Source organism: Nylanderia fulva, unplaced genomic scaffold (assembly GCF_048542155.1).
Source record: "Nylanderia fulva isolate GAGA-0341 unplaced genomic scaffold, ASM4854215v1 Scaffold17, whole genome shotgun sequence".
Lineage (NCBI taxonomy): Eukaryota > Metazoa > Arthropoda > Insecta > Hymenoptera > Formicidae > Nylanderia > Nylanderia fulva.
Window position 1 is genome coordinate 2651885 of NW_028189945.1, and position 27478 is coordinate 2679362.

General features: G+C 37.1%; 4 protein-coding genes across 5 annotated transcripts; 1 reads left to right on the plus strand and 3 right to left on the minus strand.

Annotated features, from left to right (window-relative positions):
* The first annotated feature begins 1593 nt into the window (after window positions 1–1593).
* Hey (Hairy/E(spl)-related with YRPW motif) lies at window positions 1594–7715 on the plus strand. Its single transcript, XM_029312218.2, is given in 4 exon segments — window positions 1594–3352; window positions 3984–4198; window positions 7249–7564; window positions 7566–7715. Coding segments are annotated over 4 exon segments (1188 nt in total). The 5' UTR covers window positions 1594–2780; the 3' UTR covers window positions 7651–7715.
* A 3286-nt stretch (window positions 7716–11001) lies between these two features.
* LOC114938225 (uncharacterized) lies at window positions 11002–14190 on the minus strand. The gene is made up of 2 exons (XM_029312074.2): window positions 13918–14190; window positions 11002–13678 (listed from the first exon to the last, which is right to left on the minus strand). The coding sequence occupies exons 1-2, from the start codon at window positions 13960–13962 to the stop codon at window positions 13424–13426; spliced, it is 300 nt and encodes a 99-aa protein (XP_029167907.1). The 5' UTR covers window positions 13963–14190; the 3' UTR covers window positions 11002–13423.
* A 3087-nt stretch (window positions 14191–17277) lies between these two features.
* LOC114938113 (uncharacterized) lies at window positions 17278–27473 on the minus strand. 2 transcript variants are annotated; one of them, XM_029311875.2, is made up of 10 exons: window positions 27369–27473; window positions 23276–23416; window positions 22939–23130; window positions 22727–22863; window positions 22345–22450; window positions 22134–22273; window positions 21753–21858; window positions 21542–21681; window positions 19976–21263; window positions 17278–19498 (listed from the first exon to the last, which is right to left on the minus strand). In XM_029311875.2, the coding sequence occupies exons 2-10, from the start codon at window positions 23364–23366 to the stop codon at window positions 18894–18896; spliced, it is 2805 nt and encodes a 934-aa protein (XP_029167708.2). In that variant the 5' UTR covers window positions 23367–23416; window positions 27369–27473; the 3' UTR covers window positions 17278–18893. The 2 variants fall into 2 exon arrangements, with proteins under 2 accessions (XP_029167708.2, XP_029167709.2); XM_029311876.2 differs by lacking the exon at window positions 27369–27473 and adding an exon at window positions 27178–27362.
* Window positions 23857–26744, minus strand: LOC114938115 (gastrulation defective protein 1 homolog). Its single transcript, XM_029311877.2, has one exon. The coding sequence runs from the start codon at window positions 26453–26455 to the stop codon at window positions 24464–24466; it is 1992 nt and encodes a 663-aa protein (XP_029167710.2). The 5' UTR covers window positions 26456–26744; the 3' UTR covers window positions 23857–24463.
* Window positions 27474–27478: the final 5 nt, after the last annotated feature.

The window sequence follows — 27478 nt, forward strand, 5'->3', positions numbered from 1 at the left end:
CACTCTGTGTGTCCCTGTTCTTTTCTCTTTCACTCTCTTTTTTCACCCCATCTCGCGCCCTTGATCGCGTGATGACGTGTGCTGGACGTGTGTTGCACGCGACCGCGGTACACGTTTCGCGATACCCGCTGCGATGATCGTCGTCGTGCCGTTTTCATCGCCTGCCCTGCATGCAATTGCCTCTTAATGCGTCAGGAAAATAAGCCAATCTCTTCATCGAGCTTAATACAAGACACGCCGTTTCGCCCTGCGTTCACCTACTTCATTCCTATTCACGAGACTCGAGTTTCTTTCTCTTAAGAAGGATCCACGAAAGATCCTCGGAATTTTTCGAAATTTGTCATTTGTTATAAAAATTTGAATGTTATTATTTACACTATATTTTATGCCGGTAATTCTCAGACACTCTTCAACGAAGGCTTACTGCGGGCTTGCAAGATTGGAAACAGCTTCTTCAGCTATTTCTTGATCAAAATATATATAAAAGAGAAGCTGATCACTCTCTTCGTAAGATCTCCGGAATTTTTCGAAACTTGTGCAGTATCGGATGTATGTTATAAAAAGTAGAATGTTATTATATATACTATATTTTATGCTAGTAATTTTCAGACACTCTGTTCAGCGAAGGTTTACTGCGGGTTTCCAAGATTGAAAACAGCTTCTTCAGCTATTTCATGATCAAAATATATAAAGGGGACGCTGAGCTAATTTTTAACAAAAGAAAAAAAATTAAAAAACAAATGATACGTCTGCTACTTTTTTTAGACAATTTAATATTCTCGGAGCAGCTTTTTCAATTTCATTGCCGTCGATTTCACGTAATCGGTCCGCCTCCGCTGAAAAGTTAACGATACGATTAGTCAGCTCCGTTCCCAGGCGCCGATAATCATGTGAGCGCGTGCCGCGTACGATTCCTGTGTGAACTTTATCGTGATCGCACTCCCTCTCCCTGTGCGAACGTTCCCCAAACGGCCCTTCCGCACTCCCGACACACGCGTGAACGTCTCCGCAACGTACGCACAAGCGTGCGAAAGCGAAGGGAGGTGGTGGCTCTCGCGAGGGTGGCACCAGAGTGATTTCATGGTATGGTGCGGTAGCACTTTGAGGGAAAGAACTGATTGTCTTGCCGAATCTTTCAGTTGTATTACTCATTCTCGAGTAAACAAATATGATGGCGGACCCTCCAATTGCAAATTACACTTTAAAATAATTATTTATATATTTATTTCATTTCCAACATTGTGCTCCTTTATTAGTACTTATTGATACAAGTTTATAAAATTAGGATTTTAATATGTTATATTATTTGCAATAGACATTGCTTTATTATTAATATTTGTTAATTTAGAAAATTATAGATTTCGAAAATTGTAAAAATAGGATTGCATCTTAATTCTATAAACTTGCATCAATATATATTGGAGATGGAGAAATAAATAATAAATACATAAGAAAACGCGTCGAAGAAACATATTTTACGCGACATACATATAATCTTTTATATAAAAATTATTCGAAATAAATGATGAAATATATAAATAAAAACGAGATATATCCTATATATATAATAACAGAAACGATAACACATCGATAGGAGCAAAAGGAATTCACACGGGACGGGAAAAGAGCAGTTTCCGGCTCCTTTCTTCTGGCATATCCGCTCGGGCCGGCGAAGATCGCCCTTCCTCCAGCTCTCGGTCTCCTTGACCGAGAGCAACGCAGAATCCGGGGGCCCACGCTCGCACGCTCTCGCACACGAGTCGCCGCGGACGTTCCCACGAAAGTCGCCCCTCCCGATTTTCGTCTCCCCTTTTGGCGACGACGACGTAGTCGGTACCCTCTCGCTCCCTCTCCACGTGCGTGCGCTCGGGGTTTCGCTTTTCACCTCGACGGGGCCCTCCATATTCCGGTGCCCCCTCCAACGTCGTCCATCCCGAGGGCGCGCACCTCCTGATCATCATCCCCACCAACGGGGTCGCGGACGATACACCACGCGGTCGTGTGTCTCTCGTTCCTGCGTCCTCCCGCACACGACATACGTCGGCCGCCACGCGACCAGTGCACACGCACATCCTGCAGCAGCCGAAGAGCGCGTTCAGACTCTTCTTCGACGCACGCGACCGCGAGCGACGTCGCGGGTAGCCGCGGCACGTGAACGACGATCAACTCCGTCGCCGAGGACAAGTGCCAGGACCGATTGCTCCATTCGCGGATTGCACCATTTTCGGGGCTTTTCGGTCCTGACCCTTCTCAAGGTCTCGCGAAACGTCTCCCAGAATTCGTCAGAAGAAATACAGCCTTACCCTCAGGACTCGCGAGTTTAGTGGAGTTTAGGTTCTTCGGGATCAGCAGCAAGACTCTTCGAACCTCTTCGGATTCTGCAGATATTCTGATAGTGAAATCGTGTGTTTGACTTCACTTCGATTTTTTCATACAGTGACAGTGACAGTCTTTAAAAAATATACATCTTCAGATTCTGCAGATATTCTGATCTTTGAAATGTATACTTTGTAATGAGTGAAGAGATCGTGTTTGATTTTACTTCGACTTTCTCATACAGCTCTTTCGAAACAAAATATATGTAAACCGACCATCGTACGACAGCTGTAGCTGATTGCAGCTTCGGTCGACCGCAATGACACTTCCCATTGTCATGAAACGTTTGACATCTCGCGGTATCAAACGGTAGCGCGATTAACGCCATCACATCCTTCGACTCGCAAGAATTAAGTCTCGCCCGATCGCATCCCCTACTTTCCGCGACTCTCTCAGGGCGCAACATGTGGCGAGTGGTGGTCGCGCGTTCCGACGACAACAGCACCCTGTTGTCCTCCGAGATCACTTCCGGCGCGCCCGGTCACCTGTCAACCCTGCCGGCGCCGCCGTCGGGTCACCATTGGGGTTACCCTCCGCATCATCCCCCGTATCAGCCGCCGCAGCATCCGGACATGCGTCACCATCACCACGATATGCGACCGCCCGGACCTCACGAGCTGCGACCCGGCGACCTCAGAAACCAGGAGTTGCGGCACGAGATGCAGCGGCCGGACCTCCGACATCCGGAGATACAGAGGCATCAGGAGTTAACCAGGCACGACATCGCCAGGCATCAGGATATGCCGAGCATGCGATCGGATATGTCAGAGATGCGGTCTAATCACGAATTCTTGGAATTGAAGATCGATACGGAGTTGAGGAGTCAGGACAGTGGTCAGCAGCAGCAGCAGCAGCAGCAGCAACAGCAGCAGCAGCAGCAACCGCAAAACCAAAGTCACCAACAGAGAAATCTGAAGAGGACCATGAGCGACTCCGACTGCGACGACGTGTTCTCGGAGGAGAGCGGCAAGGAACCGTATGTATCATTTTATTTTTTCCAACATAAAAAAATTCCATACGATCGTTTTGTATTAGAGCCCCAAATAATTAATTAATTTATAAATATATGTATTAAACCGTTTCGTAATTCGGAAAAATTTAATTTAAAAAAAGTTTCTGATGTATGAATTATTGATGCATAAATTAAGATTACTTTGTTATACTTTAAAGATGAATCTTATAATTCGCGCAAAGATTTAATTTAAAAAAATTCCTAATGTATAAATGATTGAACAAGAATTCTCGTATCGTTCTATAACAATCAGGGAACTAGGATAATTAAGATGACTTCGAACGCGCGTGAAAGTTCTTGTTGAAATAAAATCTTTACAAGTTTCGACGCGGCACATATGTCTCTTTGTCCCCGCGACAAGAATCGTAATTAAAACAGCATTGTTTCAGTCCGGTCGAAATTAATTAAGCGAGTTGGCGAGACGAGTTGACACAATGTGTAATTAAAATAATTCTCTCTCTCGCTTCCGTTTGCCGTATAAAAATTCCGGACGAAGAATAACCACGAAGTGTGTCTTACCTTCGCCCTTGAATCCACAATTGTTGTTGCTTTTTATGCGTCTCTCTCAACCCTTGCTTCGAAATTCCCGTCGCAGATGCAACTCGCCCGGAGGCGACTCCTGCCAGCACGCGTCGCGAAAACGCAGGAGGGGGATGATCGAGAAGAAGCGTCGCGACAGGATCAACGCGTCCCTCGGCGAGCTCAGGAGATTGGTACCGGCAGCAGCCAGGGATCCTCACAGCGGAAAGCTCGAGAAAGCCGAGATCCTGCAGCTCACTGTCGAGCATCTGCGCACTCTTCGCAATAAAGGTGAGTGTCTCTCTCTCTCTCTCTCTTCTTCGTCCTTTCTCGTCCTTCGAGTCAGTTCTGCAAATACAATAAATTAAAAAAAATTGAAAATTTATAAATTAAATTAAATCTCATTCTTAAATAATTCTTTTACGGCATATCCTTACAGTAATATATAATTTAAATATTACTTTTATTTCTCAGTTTTAGGATGCCAAAAAAATTATTTGTTAAGAATGAGATTTAATTTACTTAATTTATATTAATTAGAAAAAATTAGTTTTAAACTGGCGTGTTTTTTTTTAACACTCTGTTATCGCAAAACGATGTCGAGTGATCGCTCGAAAATTATTATTTACCGCTTCGCGCGCGGGAACGGAAGTGACGTAACGGAAGCGCAGATCGAAAGATGTAACGGTGTCGGGTAATAAGACCCTTGAATCCGGAAGAAACGCCTTTTTGCTGTTGCGAATGAGTAGAGGAACTCGAAGACGATCCTCTCGGGGTCAAACCCTTCCTCGCTCGAGATTTCTCGGGGTCCCGACATTAATAATAATCTCCCGACGGCTGCTAATTTGATTCTTACGCCATTATTATGTCTCTCTGTTAACCAGCTCTTTTTTTCCTACCGGAAGACACCTGTTGACCGTAAGGGCGAACAGAGAACGCTAACTGCAATCGCGTAACCGAATGCCCATCTGTCGTCTCTGCGTTTCCTTATTACGCAGATCCGACGAAGATTAACGTAGATCAGTATAATAATATCGGAAGTGCGTGCACAAGAGATATATATCTCTTTGATTAAAAAAAAAAAAATCATTCTCGTATACCATTGCAATATATTTTTTAATAAATATGTCGCCTTTGTGTTCGCGTTATAAAAATAACTTGGTTTGATCGATTCGGGGAGGAAAGTATTAAAAATTCCAAAAATGTCAGATGCAATGCTCTCGACGCAATATCGACGAGCGCGTTATTATTGCGAACGGTTCGCGGAAAATATATTTCCGAGAATGAGAAGGAACGTTTCGTAAGGAAAATCACGGGACCAAGGTGCGACATATGGTTTCCCGTGAGGACCGCCAATACACAAACGGGATCCTCGCAGCACACGCACATATACACACACACGCACGCGCGCGTGAGCAGGTGCTGGACCGGGCGCGGAGAGATCCTGTGGGAAGCACAGGAAGTCAACGACTCTCTCTCTCTCTGGAAGTGGTGTTCCCACGATTGGTGGCGGCGAGCCCGGGGGTGAGGTGTCCCGCGTGCACGTCGTCGTCGTCGCACCCCTCGCGAGGGAGGCGCTCGGCGGATCGGCCTGAGGCAGATGTCGAACCCTGTGGGAAACCAGCTAGAGAGAGTGTATATGTATATAAGCTTGCACGGACACGTACCATTGCTATATATGTATATATGCGTTCGTGCGAGGTCTCCCTCCTATTTGTAAATGCGTGCACGTCGCGAAAGGGCGCGACGAGCCAGCTCTCTTCCTCTTTCCCTCCTATCCTCTGAAAAGCGAGCGATATTAAATTTAATATCGTCCAACAAAACCATCGCGATATTTCAAGACCGATCGGAGGGTTTACTCCGATATATCTAAAAATTCGATAATGACAAAACTTAATGTTATTTGATTAATATATTAATATATATATATATATATATATATATATATTAATATAATATATATATATAATATTATTAATATATATATTATATCTATAGATATACAGATTTGCAAATTTTTTTACATCACCTACACTTGAGTTAGTTTTTTAAATGTAAGCAAACACGGAAGGAGTTCTTCTCAAAGAGCTACTTCAACGACGATCGATCGCACGAATCGATAATTCGACGAAGTACTCTACATACGTCGTAGACTTTTCTCGCGAGTGATGTTTGTATAGAGCGGGGAGTCTCTGAGAACTTGCATAATAACGTGGGACACTCCACTCGTTCATTCGATGCGTGTGTGTGTGTGTGTGTGTATATCTCGCCTGGTCGGTCTACGGGGGTCTAAATGGTTCCCACGCTACCTGTCCCATTCCACGTGCACACAATGAACCGCCTGCTACTAAAAGCCAAGGCGCCCATCTCGCTCCGGTGCACGTACGTCGAAGCATTGTTATTGTCATCCCGCGAAAACCAAAAGTGCACAAAAGAGATCTCGGTCCGCAGATGCACTTTTCGATTCGCAGATCGAAGACACTCGCGGGAAAAGTTCTGGGAAAACCGCGATATCATCTCTCTTTTCGACACCTGCTCTTTCCGGAGACGCGACACGATACCTTTGTCGGAAAATAATTAAATTGTGTCTGAATGATGACATTTTGTAGAAAAAAAATATTTAATAATCATATCGAGGGAATTTTGATCCGGTCATTATTGTTATAGGAATTTAAGTTTAATGAAGTTTCAATCAATCTTGAAAACATTGTATTCTCCTCTATTATATCGAGACATTAGCAATCTTGAAGAGAAACTCCAATTTATATAATTGGAGTTAGATACAAACTTTTATCTTGACTCTTGAACTTTCTTCCAATTAGCAGTATAGTTGCCATAGTTATTTCAAATTTCAAAGTTTTACTTAAATATCCATTCATCCCTATCAATGTCTATATCAATTTTCTTTATCTTATCTCTTCTATCAATTCATATAATTATTTACTTTTTTATGTTAATAAATGGGCACCTGGCTACAAACTACGTTTTTTCAACATATTGCGGTGTAATAATTTCTTTAGCAGCTGCCGGGCATCGAACATTTCTTTCCCGTTATATTTTAGAAGGATTCCGAACACAAAGACCCTTTGTATTTTGTTTCGGAGAAAAGTTCCGACACATTTTAACATTTAAAAGTTCGAGCACCCGGAACCCGTTCATTGACAGAACGACAAAAAAAGACTTGGCACTTTATTATTTGTCATTATTAATTAATTTGTAATTGCAATGTGTAAATTATTTTCAAACTAATGTAATTAAAAAATTTAATTTAAATGTAAATTACGATTAATGTAATTTAAAAATTGTACAATAATTTAAATTTAATGTAATTATGATTACAGGACCGGAAGGCTACGACAGTACGAAGCTAGCTATGGATTATCACGCGGTAGGCTGGGGCGAGTGTGCCGCCGAAGTGGGTCGGTACCTGGTGACTATGGAGGGCCTGGACGAGAGAGATCCGCTCCGATTACGACTGCTGTCGCACCTGCAGAGCTTCCACCGGGACCATCCACCGTCAGCCGTACCTTCGGCGGTGCCCTCGGCGGCGTCCACGACGTTGACGTCGACCTCCACCGCCAGCAGCTACGAACCGCCCCCGAGTACAGTCTCCACCGGGATGCCACCAGGTCCGGGGACCATGCCGCCTCTTCTGGGCAGGCTGGGGCCAGTATCCGGGTCAGTATCCCCAGCAACAGCACGGGAAACCTTATCGACCCTGGGGCGCGGAACTGGCGTACTGACCTTGAACCCTCGATGCGGAAAGAATCGACGGCCGCGAGCTCGATTTGGTGCAAGAACTGATAACAACGAGAACATTCTAATTGCGAGACTGTAGAATTTATACTTTCTCGCTTTGCACACAGAATTTGACGAATTTTACAAGGATTTATTGGATTTTACATTTCAAATATTTTCGTAAATATTTGTCTGTCAAACGGAGAATTTACCAAGTCGAATTTCGGCCGATTGATTTATTCGCCAAATTTAATTAACGGTATATATTTTCGCGTTCTTGCGAAATTCTTTTTAGAACACTTTTGTTGATGAAATAAATCAATTTGTAAGATTTACAATTAGCGCATATCGCGTTTAATAGGAAATATATGTAAAAGAGAAAGAGAGGGACGAATTTTGTATGTATATTTTTTGTACAATATTTTAACACCTTGTCAACGTATCTCAGGAATGTTCAACGACCAAAACTGTATATCAGTATACTGATGCACTTTTTCAATGAGTGAGACAATGATAGTCATGTGTGAATACCTAACGGGAAAAAAGATATTTATCGATAGTGAAAAGTTGTATATAAAAGATTGTACATAAACACGTTTACATGTAAATAATAAGATATTTATAATTATATATCGTAATCGACTACCGGTTTGCGACTTTTGTATGTATAATTGCCTCATTCGAGTGATAAACGATTGCGTGAGCGTGTAAAGTCCAGCGTGAATAAAAAACAGAAGATGAGAGAGAAGGAAAGGAATGTGCCATTTACGCATTTCAATTTGTTTACGTGTGAAAGAGGTCCGAGTATTTTTGCAATACGATTTTGTAATAAAGCGATAACGCACGAGAATACAAATAGAACATCGTCTCTCGTCGCATGTGATTCCTCCCCTTTGCACTTTCCTCCAAGAGAGTCCAATCGATAATGCATTTTCAAGATATATGGCCTTTATAAATGCCATTCACGCGAAAACCTATACACGAAATCGAAGCGCATCAGATAAGAATGTCCTACATTCGCGTTGGATAACTGACACCCAGAGCTGTAGTTCCTGGGAATATAGTATGAATCGAGACCATCCTTAAAAGTATCTAATCGATCATTTGCGAATTCGGATACCTGATACATTTAAACGCAGTATCGGTGTTTGCACGACCCTGTAGCACAATTGGATACTATTATGAAACCTGTTATGAAATTATTTATGATCGGAAATACTCTTCTTCCGAGAAGAAATTGGCATAAACACTGTCGTTTATCATGACATCAAACAAACACGATGACAAATTCCTCTTCGGAAAAAAATTCAAGTTTACTACCGTTGAAAATTGTATTCTCTTCAATTTAACAAGAGACACTACAATTTTATTTCTAACTAGATACAAATTTTTTATTAACTATAATAGTTAACAGAAAATAATTCTATCGTTAAAAATTGCATTCCCTGTGCTTCATTTAATAATTTTGCAAAGAAATTCTACTTTAATTTAATTTAATTAGTAAAAAAATTGCCTCGATTAAAATTTTTTCAACTAAATAGCAGAAAATAAATCTACGTTGCAAATATATTTATCGATATGAAACGTTAAGGGTCAAATCACCTCGTTATATCCTTTTGTACGAACTTTACGCGACCGAAGGCTTTCAAGAACCCACACAAATTCGCGGAGGAGAGAATTTACAGTATTCGGGAAGAAAAGGACGCGTTTTTCTTCCTTTCTCATGCAAAATTCCCTTCGCAGACACGGAATATTCCCGACTACGAAGAACAATGACACACTCTTACGACCCCTTTCATTCACGTTATGTTCATAAACCAGTTTTGCGTGTCATTAGTTTCGCAGCATAGTTCGCGCACGCGTTACGTCTTTTTTCCTTTTTTTTTTAACGAACTGCGGTCAACGATTAGTCGCGACTATTTGTGCCCCCGCAAGCAGCTTCGACAAAACCTAATTTTCGGGAATTACTGATATTGCGTGGGCACGTGCGGCCTATTGTTCGCGCGTGCTCGTTACGCACGATTTTTTTTTCTATGCACGCGCGCATAATTGCGAGACGCATTCACGTAATGCATTCGACCGCGAGCTCTTGTCAAAACTTGACACTTTTCGTCAAATTAGCGACAGAAGAGTTTCTTTAGTTAGTTAATAATATGAACTCGTTCAATCGCCAGACAAACTAATATTTAAAAAAAAAAATTAAAATATAAATGCAGAAGATATACCGATTAAAGTGCATAATTTTTCGAGTTAAACCTTATATGTCATAAAATCTATTTAAAATATTCTTCATACATAATAATTTAGAAGTAAAAATATGACAATCTTGAAAATTAAAATATTGTACTTTTAAAGCTGTTAATTGAATCTCTTATCAGTGATTTCAACATAGGCGTCCGCAAAGGGAGGCAAGAGGGTGCATTTGCCCCCCTTGGAATAATTAAAAAAATTATTTTTGCATATTTAATATAAAAAATAAAAAAGGAACAAAAAATAGGAAAAAAAAATTTAATCATGCTTCTTCCCTGAGCTTCATATATTGAACAGCATTCGATAATCTCATTTTGATTAGAGACTATTATTGAAAGTGGAATGATTATTCGCGTGTAAAATCCGGTTCGAGATTCAATCAATTAAAGTTTGTTTGCAATTTACCTCCTTCGAAATCAATATTGAAATGTCACATACCTAGTGCTAGCACTTTATAAAAAGAAAATTTGTATTATCGGAAATTTCTCACTGGAAATTTATTCTATAAAGTCGCGAATGAAAAAAAGTTAAGTTCCAAATTGCAATTGCAAACATTAAAGTTAATAGCCACAAATGAGTATAAACTGAATATTAAAAAGTATACAAGCAACAAGAGGCTAGTTGAACAAGTTCTCTTGTAAATCGCTATTAAGTTCTCCGCGCTCTATAAATCATTATTATAGATATACACTCGCGAAAGTAGGGCGACGAGAGAGTAGTTGAAATGTCACCAGAAATGACCCGGAATTACAGACTACGAGCTCTATATGCAGTCTTCACTTGTCGCAAAAAAGGAAGCGCTATAGCCAATCCTCATTACATGTATATCTCCACGGAATGATCGTTACACGGTCGTAACGAGAAAATCGCCCGCAGATCGATAGCATTACCAATTCAAACGAAGGTCTCGCGCGTGTGCTCGGTGTTGCTTTTGGTGTGTGACATCAAGAGAGTACATATTATATACTGTATATTATACTGCCGTATGACTGCATATACATATACATATACATATATATATATATGCGTATGCGATCCCTGCACAAACGTCGCGCGATCAATGAAACCGCGATGACAGGGGGTCACGAGGACACAATGTCGGGGGATCGTCAATAAAACCATTTTATTCATAACACTCGCATATCCATTACAAAGTCACAGCCTTATCTGAAATGTCTCTTACGGTAAAGTATATCAACACGCATCGCGTACACCTATACGGGGGTACACATCCATATACATACATATATATATATATATATATACTTATATACATATACATATATATTCTGTTTCTTTTATTTTGTTTATATACATATAAATTCTGCATCTATACATATAGATATAGTAGTAAGTCGTTAAAGCTCTTCTCTCCTCTTTTACATCATCCCCCTCTTTACAAATCGACCCGTAGGAAGAATAAAAATTGCGACTACGCTTCAGGTGGAGGATTGACTCTGCGTTTTGAGCGAAGGTGCCGGAAACGATTGGAAATATTTGATAGAAAACCTCGGTTCTCGAGTAACCAGGCCGGTGCGATTTATTGCATAAATATCCTCGATACCAGGCAACTCGAATATATTGTCGTAAAAGAATCGAAACAAGATTGTAGAAAAGAGAAAATTCGTTCGTTTACTATTATTTCTTTTTATGCCGTTTGTTGCTCGAAATATATATTTATACGATTCGGTTCTCGAGATAAAGGTAGAACGAGTTTACCTGTCGTATCGAGGCTCGGTTGTATCGGCTAAACTAATCTAATGAAACGCGCGAAAATATTGAACACCTAGAACGTGACGACGACATCGAATTACAAAGTCGGATTTCCACTCGCCGATAAATAGCGAGAAAAATCAGAGGGTGTTCCTACGTGAGATTGATTGATCAAATTCTTTTTTTTTACACTTTGATTCCGGTTGCTTTTTCGCGGAAAGATATACGCGAGTGCACACGTACAATTGAAGTGAAAAAGTAAATGATTTAATCTCTCTTTTTTATTATATTTTATTTTCTAATCATTATTCTTTAATATAATTATAATTTATAATTATAAATTATATTTATAATTATAAACTATAAATAATAATTATTAAAATTTTATTATCTATAAAAATCTATTTTTTAATGATCAGAAATAAAATTGTTTGAACACGACGAAAGGCCCTGTCACGTGGACGTGTAGCTTTCGAGCGTCTCGCGCGAAAATAAATTATTGATTACCTGAAATGGTGCACTACATCGAAAAAAAAAGAAAAAAATAGTATCTCGTAAAAGAGTGAGCTAGACGAGTTAGACTCGACGTGATAAAATCGCATGATAAGTGGAAAAGTTCTATTATACTTCGAACGTCATTCTTCCGTGAACGATAACACGCTAGGCGATATATATATGTATATATATTTTTTTTTGTACTACGTCACATATTGCTATTCTCTATACGAAAGAGACGATGACGCGCGAAGAGAAGAAACGTCGCGCTTTTTTCTTTTCTTGAACAACAAAAATTGTGGAAAAAAAAGATTATCGCTGAATTGAATAAATTCGATCAATAACCAATTTAATTGTTTTTCGACCGTATATAAACCGCGTTCGCGTAAAAAGTACAAAGAAAGCATTTTCTCTTAAAATTTACCCTGAAAATCATGCATGCTAATCGTGGGACAATATGGTATTGAAAAATTTTATATATGTTTCTCTGATTAATTATTTACCACAATAAAAATATTAATATCTACTACAATAAGATATAAAATATGTTCGATTAATTTTACTATGTACATATTAATATTTGTTATTGTGGTAAATATTAATCAGAGAAACTTATAAAATTCTCCCAATACCACATATTGTCTCACATTTACTATGATTTTCAGGATAAATTTTAAGAGAAAATTCTCTTCGTGTAGCTAATTGCAAGCTATTGTAATTATAACGAGACGAATATGTGTGACAATAAATAAATGCATCTGGTGAAATTAAATGAGACCATATTATATAAGATGAGATCAAAATGAGCGTAAAAACGCAAACTAAAAAAGAGTAAGTCGATAAATCTAGATTGGAAGACTAATTAGAAATAAACCATTTTACCTCTTCTTCGCATTCTTATCTCGCGATAATACGCTGCAAAAATCGTCTGATACGAGGATTATATTTAATCCAAGATATCTTTTCTCTCTTTCTCTCTCTCTCTCTCATCTCGATGATACATCTCGAAAAATAAAAGAGAGCAAAATGCTCTCTGTGCGTGGAACGGATTACGGAGGGATCGTGTTTAACCCTTAACTGATTATATTGTACGCTCTCGAAAAGTCTTTGGTGTCGCTTTGCAATTAGTTGCAACCAACGAAAACAATTCTGCCGAGGAAAAGAAATAACAGATACTCACTGGTTAAGGGTTAAATATCGTTAGGAATCAGCCTTTGCGATTCTCATCTTCTAGCCACCCTTTCGGAGGCGGCACGAATTCGCCGGCGAATTTGACCGAGAGACAAAACGAGCGAGCCATGTCGCTTAACGACACGGACGTTAGATTATCATCTCGTTTTCTCTGTTCTCGTTCCTCTGGTTCTCCTCGTACTCGTCGCAGCAGCAACAACTCGACGTGCAGTCCTCCTGGTTCTCGGCGACGTACGTCATGTACGTGTCGATGCTCTTGGCGTCCAAGGATGGCAGGGACCACGAGAGCGAGGTCGTCTCGAGGTCCGGGATGGCCGTGTGCCAGGAACTAGGATTGCACGATTTCTTGGCCTTGCGACTCTTGGTGGACAGCTTTTTGATCGCCTGCAAAGAGAACAAATATTATGACCAAAAAAATAATAAATTTCGCGAAAGCGCGAATTCTCACTGTAATTACGCGACGAAGCATCCCCAATATAAGGACATCGATCCGCGAAAACGGAAGTGTGAGCGTCCGGTTGCGGAATTAGGTCGCAAACATATATTGTATATACAAGCGCGGGCATGCAACAGTCGAACGCAGGAGAAGGCGAGCCGATTAAAGAGGTCCTTCGACGGCTTACCCGCAGGATCCTGCGGCCGGACTTGCCGAGTAATTTCTTCAGCATCTCGCGGCCGGCTTTCGACGTCGACTTCTCCGCCTTCTTCTCGCCTCGGCGATTACTCTTGCGGATGGAACGACGTTCAGGGAGAGGGATTGATTTTCGGCCCCGCGATATATATTATTGCGCGATGATGCGATCCACCCTACGTCTCTTGCTGTTCGGTCCTGTCGAGCGCGGATCGATCGATGCGTACGCCACAGCGTCACGCGACGAAATACCGCTCCTCATCGCCGCGCCGCTCTATTTATTACCACCTCGTCGGGGCCACCCAACCCCGGACTTTCCGCGCTCCCGATTCCGCACGATCATCCCCGAGCGCGGCGAGGTCTCGCGGATGAATATCAACCGCATCGTCCTGGGTGCTCCAGAGGGTGGAAAGTGGAAAGCTCTCTTGCTCGCGGCCCGCTCGAGGCAATTAACCCTCGCGAAGGTAGAAAGGTTAATGAGCGTCCGGTAATTATGATCGACTTGACGCAGGAGAAATTCCCATCTCCGCGACCTACCGAATTATTTTAATTGATGGAATTAAATACGAACGTACGTGGATGGTTATTTGTCATTTTGCAGATTGCATGTGCTGTAAACTATTTATATTAATTACTTTGTAAAATAACGCGGAACAATTTTGGGAATTGTTGTTACTAGAAAATTGCCGGGTAAATTCAATTGAAAAATCTATTTCTCGAATAAACAGATAAATTATAGATCTTTCGAATACTAAAAGTAAGTTATTATTTATTTATTTTTTAATGAAAAAGAGTCGCTCAATTTTTTACTTTAAGCTTTTTGATATCAGGGAATTAATAAAGTTTCAATTTTTTGAATTTTAATAATTTCAAATCTGTAAATTACTAGTAATTTTTTAGATTTTAATTTTTTAAGATTTAAATATTTTCGAATAACTTTTAAGGATTTAACTATTATTTCTTAAAAAATATTAATAAAAATTTGTCTGTTCGTAATCGAAGGTTCTTCGAGTCTAATTAATTAAAAGTACATATTTATCAAGATTTGTTATCATGTACGTTCGATAAATAATTCATCTACTCGTAAAAATTATAAAATATTGACAAAGGAAAACAATCTAAAGTGATTTATCTATCTCTAACGAGAGACTGAGACAAGATACACCGCATTAATCAATGCACGATTCAATAAGGAAGATACACGTGCGTGGCAAATCAATACTGCAATGTACTATATATATATATATATAACGGAATATAGAACGAGTGCTCAATGGCCCGTGGGGAATAGAGACGAAAATAAGAAACGAATTGGATTATAATCAAATGATTGACGAGAGAATTCGTCGAAAGCCACAATCACAGATTGACAAGACGCCGATATGCGATACAACTTTATCTTTCATTCCGATCAATTTAATTACATTTAATTGCATCCATTATATCTATGCACATATCTCGATATACATATGTGTATATGTTACTTTTTTTCTCTGCACATCTCAAAATAGCATTTATAAATTTCACAGAAAATTAAATAGTTATCAATCTTATTAATTTTCGAATATATATGCAGAATGCAATTCATCAAAATTATATTAATTATCTAAAGAGTGATCAATATACTATCAATTATAATTATATGGACACAGTTATATGTAATTAAATTGAACGTGTCTTTTTATAGATGTAATTACATAATATATCCTATATATAACATTACTTAATAAATAATAATATAACGCAAAAAATATAATTATTATATGAAATATTACATCGTTATCAATTAGTTGAAAAATATTTTCAATAGACATGCATTTATCTGAACAATAGATTATTTCAGAACGGGAGATATATCTTGCAAGCGCACGCGAACAAAATTTAAACGACCGAAAAGTCGAGAGCGAGTGCAAGATTAAATTCCGGTTGCGCGAGATGCATACACTTTTCTGTCTCTCTCTCTCCCTTTATCTCGCGGCTGCCTGCACACACGTGCGTGTCGTGTGCGTGTGACGCGTGTGAGCGCGACTGTTCTCACGCGGCGGCACGCGTCACCCCCTCCCTCCCACCCCCCTCAACGTACGCACACGTCGGGGGCCACGTGCCACCCCCGGGTGCCCCGAAAAACTCATAATTGTCATAACATTCGAGCGCGTCGTCGTAAAAAGATCGCTCCCCAAAATTGAAATTATAAGTACACCTCGATTTGTTATATTGATCTTCCTTCCCGCCCTTCTAATATTATCTCTAATCGCGATTGCGTTTATCGTGAGAATTAATGATAAAATAAAATATATTTATACACACCGATGAGAAAAATAATGTACGTCTATAAAAAAAAAAAAATGTATGAATTCTGCTCCCCCTCATGCGGACTCGGTCCAGCATCAAATGAACCGCGTATCATGGTCCAAATGGACGTGATAACGAATAGACTTGCGATATTGTGACTGTCAAAGTCCGCGGAGCGAGATGTCTGTCATCGAGACGTCGGATAATCTGTCGCATTTTTCGTATGATTCATTGAAACCGCATTACGATTATTGCAACGCGAACCCGGCAATCGTTTTTTTCGCGAAGGACGACGAGGGATTAACAATAATCGCCTATCGAGGGTATAACGAGTGACGCGTGGCGCGGTCGCGTGGCTACACAAATGTGCGCTCAAACATCGCGGCCCGGCGAAAATAAGTCCGGCCTAATTGAGGCCGCCGTTCCATTATAGAGATTAGAAACTTCAAACCAGGACAGAAAGAGAGAGCGATTAATTAATGCAAGATCGTGTTACTCGTATTTCTCATTTCTTTATCTCGCAAACAAACTCACCCTTCCAAAGGGATTTGGAGATCCTTCGGGAAAAGAGAGAGTAGCGTTGTTAGAGAGAATTTGAAAAAAAAAAGACAAGTTGTATATTAGATAACAAAGTATATAAAATTAATTGTATTTTTTATAGCACGATTTTATAGAAAAATATATTTTTGAATAAGCAATTAGGAACGCGCACTACTTCCTCGGAAAGAGACATTGATTTGTGATCAATGGAAATAAATTAAAAATTAAATAACATTTATTTTTTAATTTATTTTCGGAGACGAGATTTATTATTACGAAATCGTCCGCGTTCATTCGCGTAATACGGGAAATTTTACCCAATCCCGAGGTCAGGAGGTCACGGTAATTCCGATTAGATGACAGTTCGAGGCATGTTGCACAAATTTGGAGTTTTTAGTCACGCGGTTCGTGCGCGTCACGAACTGCGTGAGCGTTACGTCAACGCGAGCTTGCGATTTGTCGCAAATATTTGCAAAGTCGGCGTCACGTTACTAGTTGTTATAGACGTGATACTATCGCCCGCATAATTGGAGTATTTAAAACACAAGCGTTATATATGTATTCGCGTAGATCGCATATTTGATAAAATCGTGCTATAAATTGAACTTCGTATAATGAACTTGCCTATTCACATGAATTCAAAATATAATTTCCATACAGGACGCTCTTATAATTAAATTTACTTGAACAAGAAGTTATTTAAACTTTCCAGGTCAAACGTAAGAAAATGTAATCACTGGAATCGCATAAATAACGACAAGTTAAACGCCAAAATTGTTTATTTATATAACATGTTGAATCGTACTTAATCTTATACTTCGGAATGGCTATATTATTTATAGTAATAATTATTTGAATTAATTCAAGAAACACCTAAATAAATAAAATTACATCGATTTTAAGAAACAAAAAAGATTTTAACTCTTATGTATCAACAATTCACCATCTATTATCCTATCCATATTCATAACATATGAATGATTTTTGTTGTGAACGCCGAGGGAAAACAAAGGGGATTGTTTGCTCGCGCAAAGAGATTATCGTATAGTAGAGCCACCGATTAGGATGATATTTATAACCCCGTAGAGATCACAATAGATCTATATATAATACAGCCACGATATACGCGCGCACGTTCACTGGAAAAAGTAAATAAACACGCGATATATACATATCGGATCGCTTAAAGTGGCTAAAATGGAAATACGAGTATCTCTCGAACGCGTGGGAATAGTGCGTATCGAACGTCACACGCGTCTAAGGGCCGCATGCCAAATGGGGTGTCGACAGAGACAGAGTGAGAGCGCAAATATTGGCTGTTCGCGCGATGTACAAATAATTTCCGGCCGTTCATTTGCACATATGATACTTATTAATACTTAACACGTATAACGCATACACACTATCAAAGTGAAAAATATGAGATACAAAATTCAAGATACCGGTATCTTGAATTTTGTATCTCAATTATATATATTTCATATATAGAATAATATATTTTTGATATATATAAATCTAGAATATGTATACAAAAATATTCACTTTCAGTTGTTACTCGAATGTACAGATGATCGATTTCGCTCTTGATAATATGATATCGCTCTTTCTATATCCTATACTCAACACAACTTTTCTCTTTCTCAAATTGAGTTTCTTTTCTAAAGCAGATATTGTTTTCAAAAGATTAATGTTATTTATCATTGAAAAAATATATGCCATTAGTATTATATATAGATAATTATAACATATATATATATGCATATATATATTGCAAAATTCTATATATTTATATTTGCAAATATCTTAAGTTTTGTCTTAATTTTGATGAATTATATAGGGTCTTCATTATCAAAGAATTCTAAATCTGTACTTTCGAATAACAAATCTAAATATCAATCAAAAATATATAAAATAAAAATATATTATCAAAAATATTATTATTAATCTATTCTATATAATGTTAATTTATATATGATAATATGTAATACAGTGGATGCAATTATGCAACATATAAACATTTAAAGTTTACAAATAAACGATTCGAATTAAAAGCATGATCTTTATATATAAAATATAATATTATACTTTTTACATAATTCTCGTGCTTTTGCGTTACAATTCAAATCGTTAAGTTTACTAAAGCAAGGGAATATCCAGCTTTTCTGGTTCAAAGGGTATATTTCGCAAATTGCCGGGCAATAACATAGGGATGACTTTAATGCGAAATTCGTATGGCATAAATTCCTGACAGAAATGGTGAAATTCCCTACGGGTATTGATAATGTTTAAACGAGCCATTTCCATCATCAAGGCTTCTAATTCGCATTTGTAATTCTCATACTTTTTACAACGCTGAATATAGGAAACTATCTTGGATAGCTGCACCATGAGTTTTTCCGATCGCACTCTAGTTGACAATTGATACTTCGATTCCATTTTTTTCCACAAAAAATTATAAAGATGATTAGTGGCCCAGGGCTTCGGACGAGGGAGTGGTGGTGGTTTCCACACCTTTCCATTCACCAGATATGCCTTATTCACTACCTTTACAGGTTTGACCTCCTTCCTGGGTTGTTTCTTAGACAATGCAAGACGTTTCTTATTTTCTACTTTTAATGCAGCTTTTTTCTTCTCTTCCATTTTCATCGCAGCCATATCACGAGCAACCTCTGCCTGAATCTCCTCATACTTCTCAGCAAAGATAGATTGAAACGTCCGAACATTCGATGTAGATGGTTCATCTGTGGTTGTAAAAAATTTCAAAATTAAATAAAATCAGCATTTTACACTTATATAAAAAGAGCCTGACTAACAATCCATTCAAGAAGATACTTATGGCAATATAATGCAAGAAAGAACAATAGTATTGTGTCAGTTAGAGATAATCACATTTCTATTGATAAGAAAGATAACATTATAAAAATCGTCTATTTTTGTAAATGTTTTGATGAATTTATTTTACTGATATTCAAAGAAATATCTTTGCTCAATACTTTAATTAGTTTTCTGAATTTTTAAGATCCGATCAAATTCTGTTGTCTACATAAAGTTCCTTAAGTGAAATATCAGATTCTTTTTATGTTTTTATCTAAAATTCTTGAATTTAACTTCAAATAACAAGTCTTTTAACATAGAATACATTACTGTCTAGAGATGGATCATATTTTGCTCAATATTATCTTGGACTAGTACTGAGATGTCTAACAAATGTTTCTTACCTGTTCTTAAAGATTTTGAGCTTTTACGAATTGGTGACTTCAAGGATGTACTTTCGTATGTAAAATCAATCTTCTGCTTAGATCTATTAATAGATTTTCTTGGAGAATTGCTAAATGAATTTGATATTAATGGAGATTTTGGGTCAGAAATATCAATCCCCTTATCCTGATTATGTTCAGATAAATTTAAAGATCTTGGGCTTCTACGAATCAGTGACTTTAGGGATGCACTTTTGTCTCTAGAATCAATTTTCTGCTTAGATCTATTAACGGATTTTCTTGAAGGACTGCTTAATGAATTTGTTAAAAATGGAGATTTTGGATCAGAAATAGCAATCTCCTTTTCTTGATTATATTCAGATAAATTTAAAGATCTTGAGCTTCTACGAATTGGTGACTTTAGGGACCCACTTTTGTCTCTAGAATCAATTTTCTGCTTAGATCTATTAACGGATTTTCTTGAAGGACTGCTTAATGAATTTGTTAAAAATGGAGATTTTGGATCAGAAATAGCAATCTCCTTTTCTTGATTATATTCAGATAAATTTAAAGATCTTGAGCTTCTACGAATTGGTGACTTTAGGGACCCACTTTTGTCTCTAGAATCAATTTTCTGCTTAGATCTATTAACGGATTTTCTTGAAGGACTGCTTAATGAATTTGTTAAAAATGGAGATTTTGGATCAGAAATAGCAATCTCCTTTTCTTGATTATATTCAGATAAATTTAAAGATCTTGAGCTTCTACGAATTGGTGACTTTAGGGACCCACTTTTGTCTCTAGAATCAATTTTCTGCTTAGATCTATTAATAGATTTTCTTGGAGAATTGCTAAATGAATTTGATATTAATGGAGATTTTGGATGAGAAGTAGCAATCTCTTTATCCTGATTATGTTCAAGAGATAAATTTATATCTCTATTTTCGATTAGAATATCTTCAAAATTATTATTTCCCGCGCTTCTCTGCGCACGTTGCATAAGATAGGATTTAAATTTGAAACGTTTATGATTATTAATTTCAATATCACTTCCATCATTTTCGACAATCTTATTAATATCAGACGCAGCAATATTTTCAAACATTACTCTTGAAGATGATAAATTTGATGGACCAGCTTCATTATTTTCTAGTGATAATGTTTGCGATAATTGTTTTTCTTTCCTTTGATCATCATAATTATGATCTTTATTTGCATTAATATTTTGCATTGAAAGTGTCAAGGATGTTTTTTCGAGCGTTTTTCTCCCAGATATTTTCTCCAAACTATCATTTCTCATTTCAATGTCCTGAAAGACGTTTTGATCTCTTACTCCTCTATTCCTTCATAGAAATTCGGATAGAGAAGGCTCAGAGTCATATAAATATAAGGAATATAATTCAGATTTAAATTAAAGTCCAAATATTTTCCAATTAATGCAAAATATTTTAAGAAATTAATTTTTTTACTTTCCACATTTATTTCCTTTAAGTTCCTCATTTTCATGTGACTTTTTCTCCTTCTTTATCCATATTGCTATACAAATTGGAATATTTAGTTTGTATCATTTGTCCATTTAATACTTACTTCGTTATCATTTAAGGCATTCGAAAAAGTATTGCTATTACTTCTTCTGCTCCTACCTCTCAATAAAACTTTTTTCTTTAATAAATTAGATTCTTTTTCTGATCCCGAATCAGTTATTTCGAGATGAGATTTCTTTATTACTGAAAAATATGTCATTTATATTATAATTACAACATGAACATTGTAAAATTATACTTTTGTAAATTCATACCTGCATTTAAATCTTGTCCTGATTTTGTTGAATAAGAGCTTTGATCATCTGATATTAATGTTCTTCTAGATATTTTCTTCAAACTATCATCTTTTGTTAGGATATTCTGAAAGATATTTTGATCTCTTACTTTTTACTTCTTCATAGCAATTCAAATAAAGAAAACTCGGGAAGTGATATAAAAATAAGGAACATAATTCAAATCTGAGTTTCAATCCAAATATTTTCAAATTAAAGCCAAATATTAATAAATTCATTTTTTACTTTCCATATTTATTTCCTTTAAATTCCTTATTTTCATGTAACTTTTTTTCTCCAATCTTCTTATTGTTATGCAAATTGGAATATTTAATTTGTTTTATCCATCATTTTAATACTTACTTCGGTATCATTTAAGACGTTTGAGAAAGCATTGCTATCACTCTTTCTGCTTCTTCTTCTCAATAAAACTTTTTTCTTTAATAAATTAGATTCTTTTTCTGATCCCGAATCAGTTATTTCGAGATGAGATTTCTTTATTACTGAAAAATATGTCATTTATATTATAATTACAACATGAACATTGTAAAATTATACTTTTGTAAATTCATACCTGCATTTAAATCTTGTCCTGATTTTGTTGAATAAGAGCTTTGATCATCTGATATTAATGTTCTTCTAGATATTTTCTTCAAACTATCACCTTTTGTTAGGATATTCTGAAAGACATTTTGATCACTTACTTCTTCATAGCATTTCAAATAAAGAAAACTCGAGAAAAATAATATAAAAATAAGGAACATAATTCAAATCTGAGTTTAAATACAAATATTTTCAAATCAAAGCCAAACATTAACAAATTCATTCTTTACTTTCCATATTTATTTTCTTTAAACTCCTCATTTTCATGTAACTTTTTATTCCAATCTTCTTTATCGTAATTGTTATACAAATTGGAACATTTAATTTATTTCATCCAACATTTTAATACTTACTTCGGTATCATTTAAGGCATTCGAGAAAGCATTGCTATCACTCTTTCTGTTTCTACCTCTCAATAAAATTTTTCTCTTCAATAAATTAGTTTCTGACTCTGAATCAGTTGTTTCAATCAGATGAGTTTTCTTTAATACTAAAATATAAATATGCTATTAGTATTATAATAATAACATGCACATTGTAAAATTATACTTTTGCAAATTTATACCTGCACTTAAATTTTTTCTCGATTTTGTTAGAGAGCTTTCATCCGAAGATCCTAAATGTTTCCACCATTCTGATATGTTATCATCAGAATGTAATTGTGAATTGGGAGTCAGATCATTTTTATTATTAATAAATAAGGAAGAACGCCGGGAAGACATATTCTCATCCAAATTGTTCCACCAATGTGTTTGCTCTGTAAAAGGTTATGCTAGGTTAGGTTATATTGTACAAATTTTATTGTACAAATTAAAATTTTGTTCGAATTTAGTTGATCAAAAGTAAAGTACTCAATGATTCACTTTAATAAAGTAGAAAAATAAAAGGGGAAATATTATTACCTTCGTCAATAATGTCTGTGTCTGAATTGAGAAATTTAGAACCGAAGAATGTATTCTTGGATAATCGACTTGAAATTCTTCTCTTAGCCATTATATTGTATTTTCGCCTCGTCTTCGTCTAGAACGTACTACGTTGAAGGACTTCAGGACAAAGCAATAAACATAAACACACATTAAACACAAAAGAGCGTTGTGCTTCAAAACGTAAATAAAGTAATCGGAAAGCTGCGTAAATTAATCGACCAATCACAATCAACCATTTTCATACATTCAAAATACTTAACTGTGATTGGTTAATAAGCTTACAGCATTCAGCACGTATTTCAGACTGTACATTTAAATAAAATTAATAAAATAAAATTATTTAATTGAATTTGATTGAATTTAAAAATTTAGATTTTTTGTTCTAATTGATTAAAATGCAATCTGTAATCTTGAATACATAGTTTAATACAAACTCTATATAAGTTTCAAAAGTAATATATAATATAATGTCAGAAATATACAGGGTGTTCGGGAACTCCGGTGCCAACCGTTGAGGGGTTGTAGGGTAGGTGAAAAGATGATTTTTCCTCAGCAAAAATGTTGAGAAGTCAATAATTTTCGAGTTATAAGCGATTGAAAAAAATGGGTTTTTTGAAAACTAAACGTTTTGGAGTTCAAAGTCTAACATAATTACATTCTTCAGTTAATTTCAGGTAGAGTTTACTATAATACAATTTTAATTTGAGGCTTAGTTATAAAGATACATAATGACAAATATTGGAAAGTTGTAAAAAATGATGACCTTTTTTGACATTTTCGCTGAGGAAAAATCGTTCCCAAATTGACCAAAGAATCCATTTGTGATCGTTGGTCCGTTAGTTACCGAACACCCTGTATATATATATATATATATATATATATATATATATATGGAAAATATTATAATAAATATAATATATAAATAACTCTAATGCTATAAAATATAAAGAATATGAAGATCATGTGTAATCTGAAAATTTATCAAATATAATATTAAAAAATATTGAATGTAACATGTATTAAATACTAACAAGATGTATATAACTTTTATAATACAATTAAAATTAGATCTTTGTTTAATTAATTTATATATAAGTGCTGTACATATTTAAATTGCTAAATATAACTGCAAATTAAACAATATATATATATATAAATATAAGTTTATGTCTTTTGTCTTTTATTGCTCGGTCCACTGTCAGGATCGTCAGCCTGAAAAATTGTTTTTGGCTGTGTTTTCTTGTACGCAGGTGCAATCCAATATGGTTCCTCCTCAGCTATTTTCGCATATTTCAGAATAGCCTCTCTAGGGTCTTGATCATCCTCTATTCGTTTGCTCAGTCCAAGATTGCGTATGACATAAGAGCTGAGCGTTCCTCCGGAAGATGCTACTCTGCCACCCTGTCCGGAAGTAATTGGTAGATCAGGACGCCTCGATTTGACTGGATCCAGCCTATCCTTTTCCATCTGCTTGCGAACTGACTTTGGTCTATCCTGGCGGAATAGAGGAAGAGCATGAGGTGTTATAATCTGTTGAGTGGACATTATCTCAATGTGTTTCTGTTTCATGTGAGTCTTGATGACACACAATTTGGCGCCTCTCATGCTCTTCTTGGGATCGTAATACACCTTGCCAATGCCATTGCCACAGCCAACAAACACCTGATTCAATTTTGGATGCCACAACGTTTTGATCACGTGCGAGTTCGTCACAGGGATTTCTCTTACTATGTCAAACGTCTTACTGTCGTAGAATAGCAGTCTGCCGGTTGTTTGTCCCTTGTTTAATGATTCTCCAGTAACAATCATCGAGTCATCTGGACTGAACATGCAATCCGTTGTATCATAACGTGAAAATAATCCCTGCGCTTCAAAGATTGGTGACTTGAACGCTCGTAAGTCCCACAGTTTTAAACTGTCGTCGCAAGCTCTACTCGCCAACATCTGTCCAAGATACGAGAAGCTCAAACTCGAGATCTCGTTACCCTGTGCGTGAGCGTCTCTCAACAAAAGGGACGGATTCACAAAATTCTTTCTGTGATCCCACATCTGAATCGAGCCATCTATACATCCACAAGCAACAGCTGCACCTTCTCGACTGTAAGCACATGTGGTAGGTATGGTCTTCACTCCATTCTGTGCTCTGCATTTTATCAGACTCTTGTGTCCACGTGGCCTATACAGAATCCATATTCTGCATGTACTGTCCTGCGAACAGGTCATATACTCCTCTTTGGTAAATGGATGCCAGCAGCCACTGTTCAGACTGGCGGTATGACCCTTTGTACGTGCCATGTCTGTGATATACTGATCTCCCTTCACAGTCTCACACTTCTCAAAGCCATCTCGGTCCAAAACTTTTGCCTGTGCTGATCCTGATATCACCAGTATCACATCTCCAGTAGTGGAATACTGCAAACATTTGATAGGATGATTCTCACAAGGCTGCAAGGTCCTAAAACTCTTCATGGATGTATCCATACCAGCAAAATCCCAGAAACAGACGTCATAATCAACTGAACCGGATGCTAATCGAGCTCCAGATGGGTCTGCAGCAATGGCGATAACTGCTTTGGTGCCATGAGTCATCGAGACCTCATGAGTACAGGGGATCTTCTCCGCCAGTGTTACTTCTTCCTCGTCCTCGTCTTCATCATCGTCGTCGTCGTCATCCTCGTCTTCGTCTTCGTCGTCGTCGTCCTTTTTCTTTTCTACATTCTTCTTTTTTTCCACATTCGAATTAGCGGACAACGAAGGCGGTAAAGGGCCGATGAAATCATCATCATCCTCATCATCGCTCTCTTGATTCTCACTCTTCTTTGTCTCGGTGCTTTCTTCGTCAGAAGACTTGTCCGTCACAGGGGCAGCTGGTTTATTCCTACTGACGGTCTTGCTGATGTTCTCCAGCATCTCCTGCACATCGAACCACTTGGCTTTCTTACCGAAGCCCGTGATCCCCATCGTTGCCTGCATATTCTGGGTCTCCTCCTCGTCCTCCGGCCTGATCTCCTCCATCTTCTTCACATTGTTCTCCTCGCGTTTCTTGCCGAACGTGCCGAATCCGGAGCTGGAGGCCTCGACGGTATCCTCGGCCGCCGGTTTCTTCTCCAAACTGGTGCTTATCTTGCCGAAGGTTATGATCTTCTTCGAATTCATATCGATTTATTTATTACTTAATGACTTACTTATTTATGTCATACACTTGCATAACATAATGTATAATAATCGACATAAAATTAAAAATTCGAATAATCTTTTATATACACAATATGCAACTGTTATTATTCCTGTCACTGTTTGTTGTGAAAAGTAATTCTCAGAGTGACCAACGATTGAATGTGAAAAATACCAAGCTGTCAAGTACGGGAAGGGAACTAGTGATATTTTACTATGCATATAGTGATTTTCATAGACATAGAAATAAATAAATTATACTTCACAAAAGAGGAATATGTATATATATATCAGATAATTTATATATATTATTATATATTATTATATATATTATTATTATAATTTATATATATTATATATATATTATTTTATTTTTTATCAATATATGTATATGTATATATGATATAAGAGGATACTTATATTGTATGTGAATTCCGAAATACACGCATAATACATGTTATATTATAATTATATTATTTCAATGCGCGCATTTAAATCACGCGCGCATCTAAATTTCGATAAAAGCAAATTGGAAACAGAAACTCGCGGAAAGAGAGATGCGTGTGTGCAAAGTTTGTCACATATCGCTATTGAGGATTTATTTCGCGAAGATGCATTCTACGCACATATATACATATATAAACAGATGATGTAGTCTTCGAAAAGAAATGCAATATATAGCAATAGGATCGTCATACACATACAGTTAAAATGCAATACAGGAGTCTCGTTGTCGCTGCAAGCAGGATTTAAGACGAAACACTGCCATGTATCTTGATTTCGTAATATTGCTCTGATCAAAGTATTCCATTTATAATTACGTCTCGCATGTTTCAACGCGTTTAATATCACCGCACAACATTTTGCTTTAATTAAAGAATTTTTCGTACAATACCTAATTATTGTGGCGAGAGAGAAAGAATGCGTCTTGATACGTGCGACTTTGAATCGACTTTGACCTCTAGGCGGCGCTGAAATGCGGCGCATCACGCATCACGTGACAGG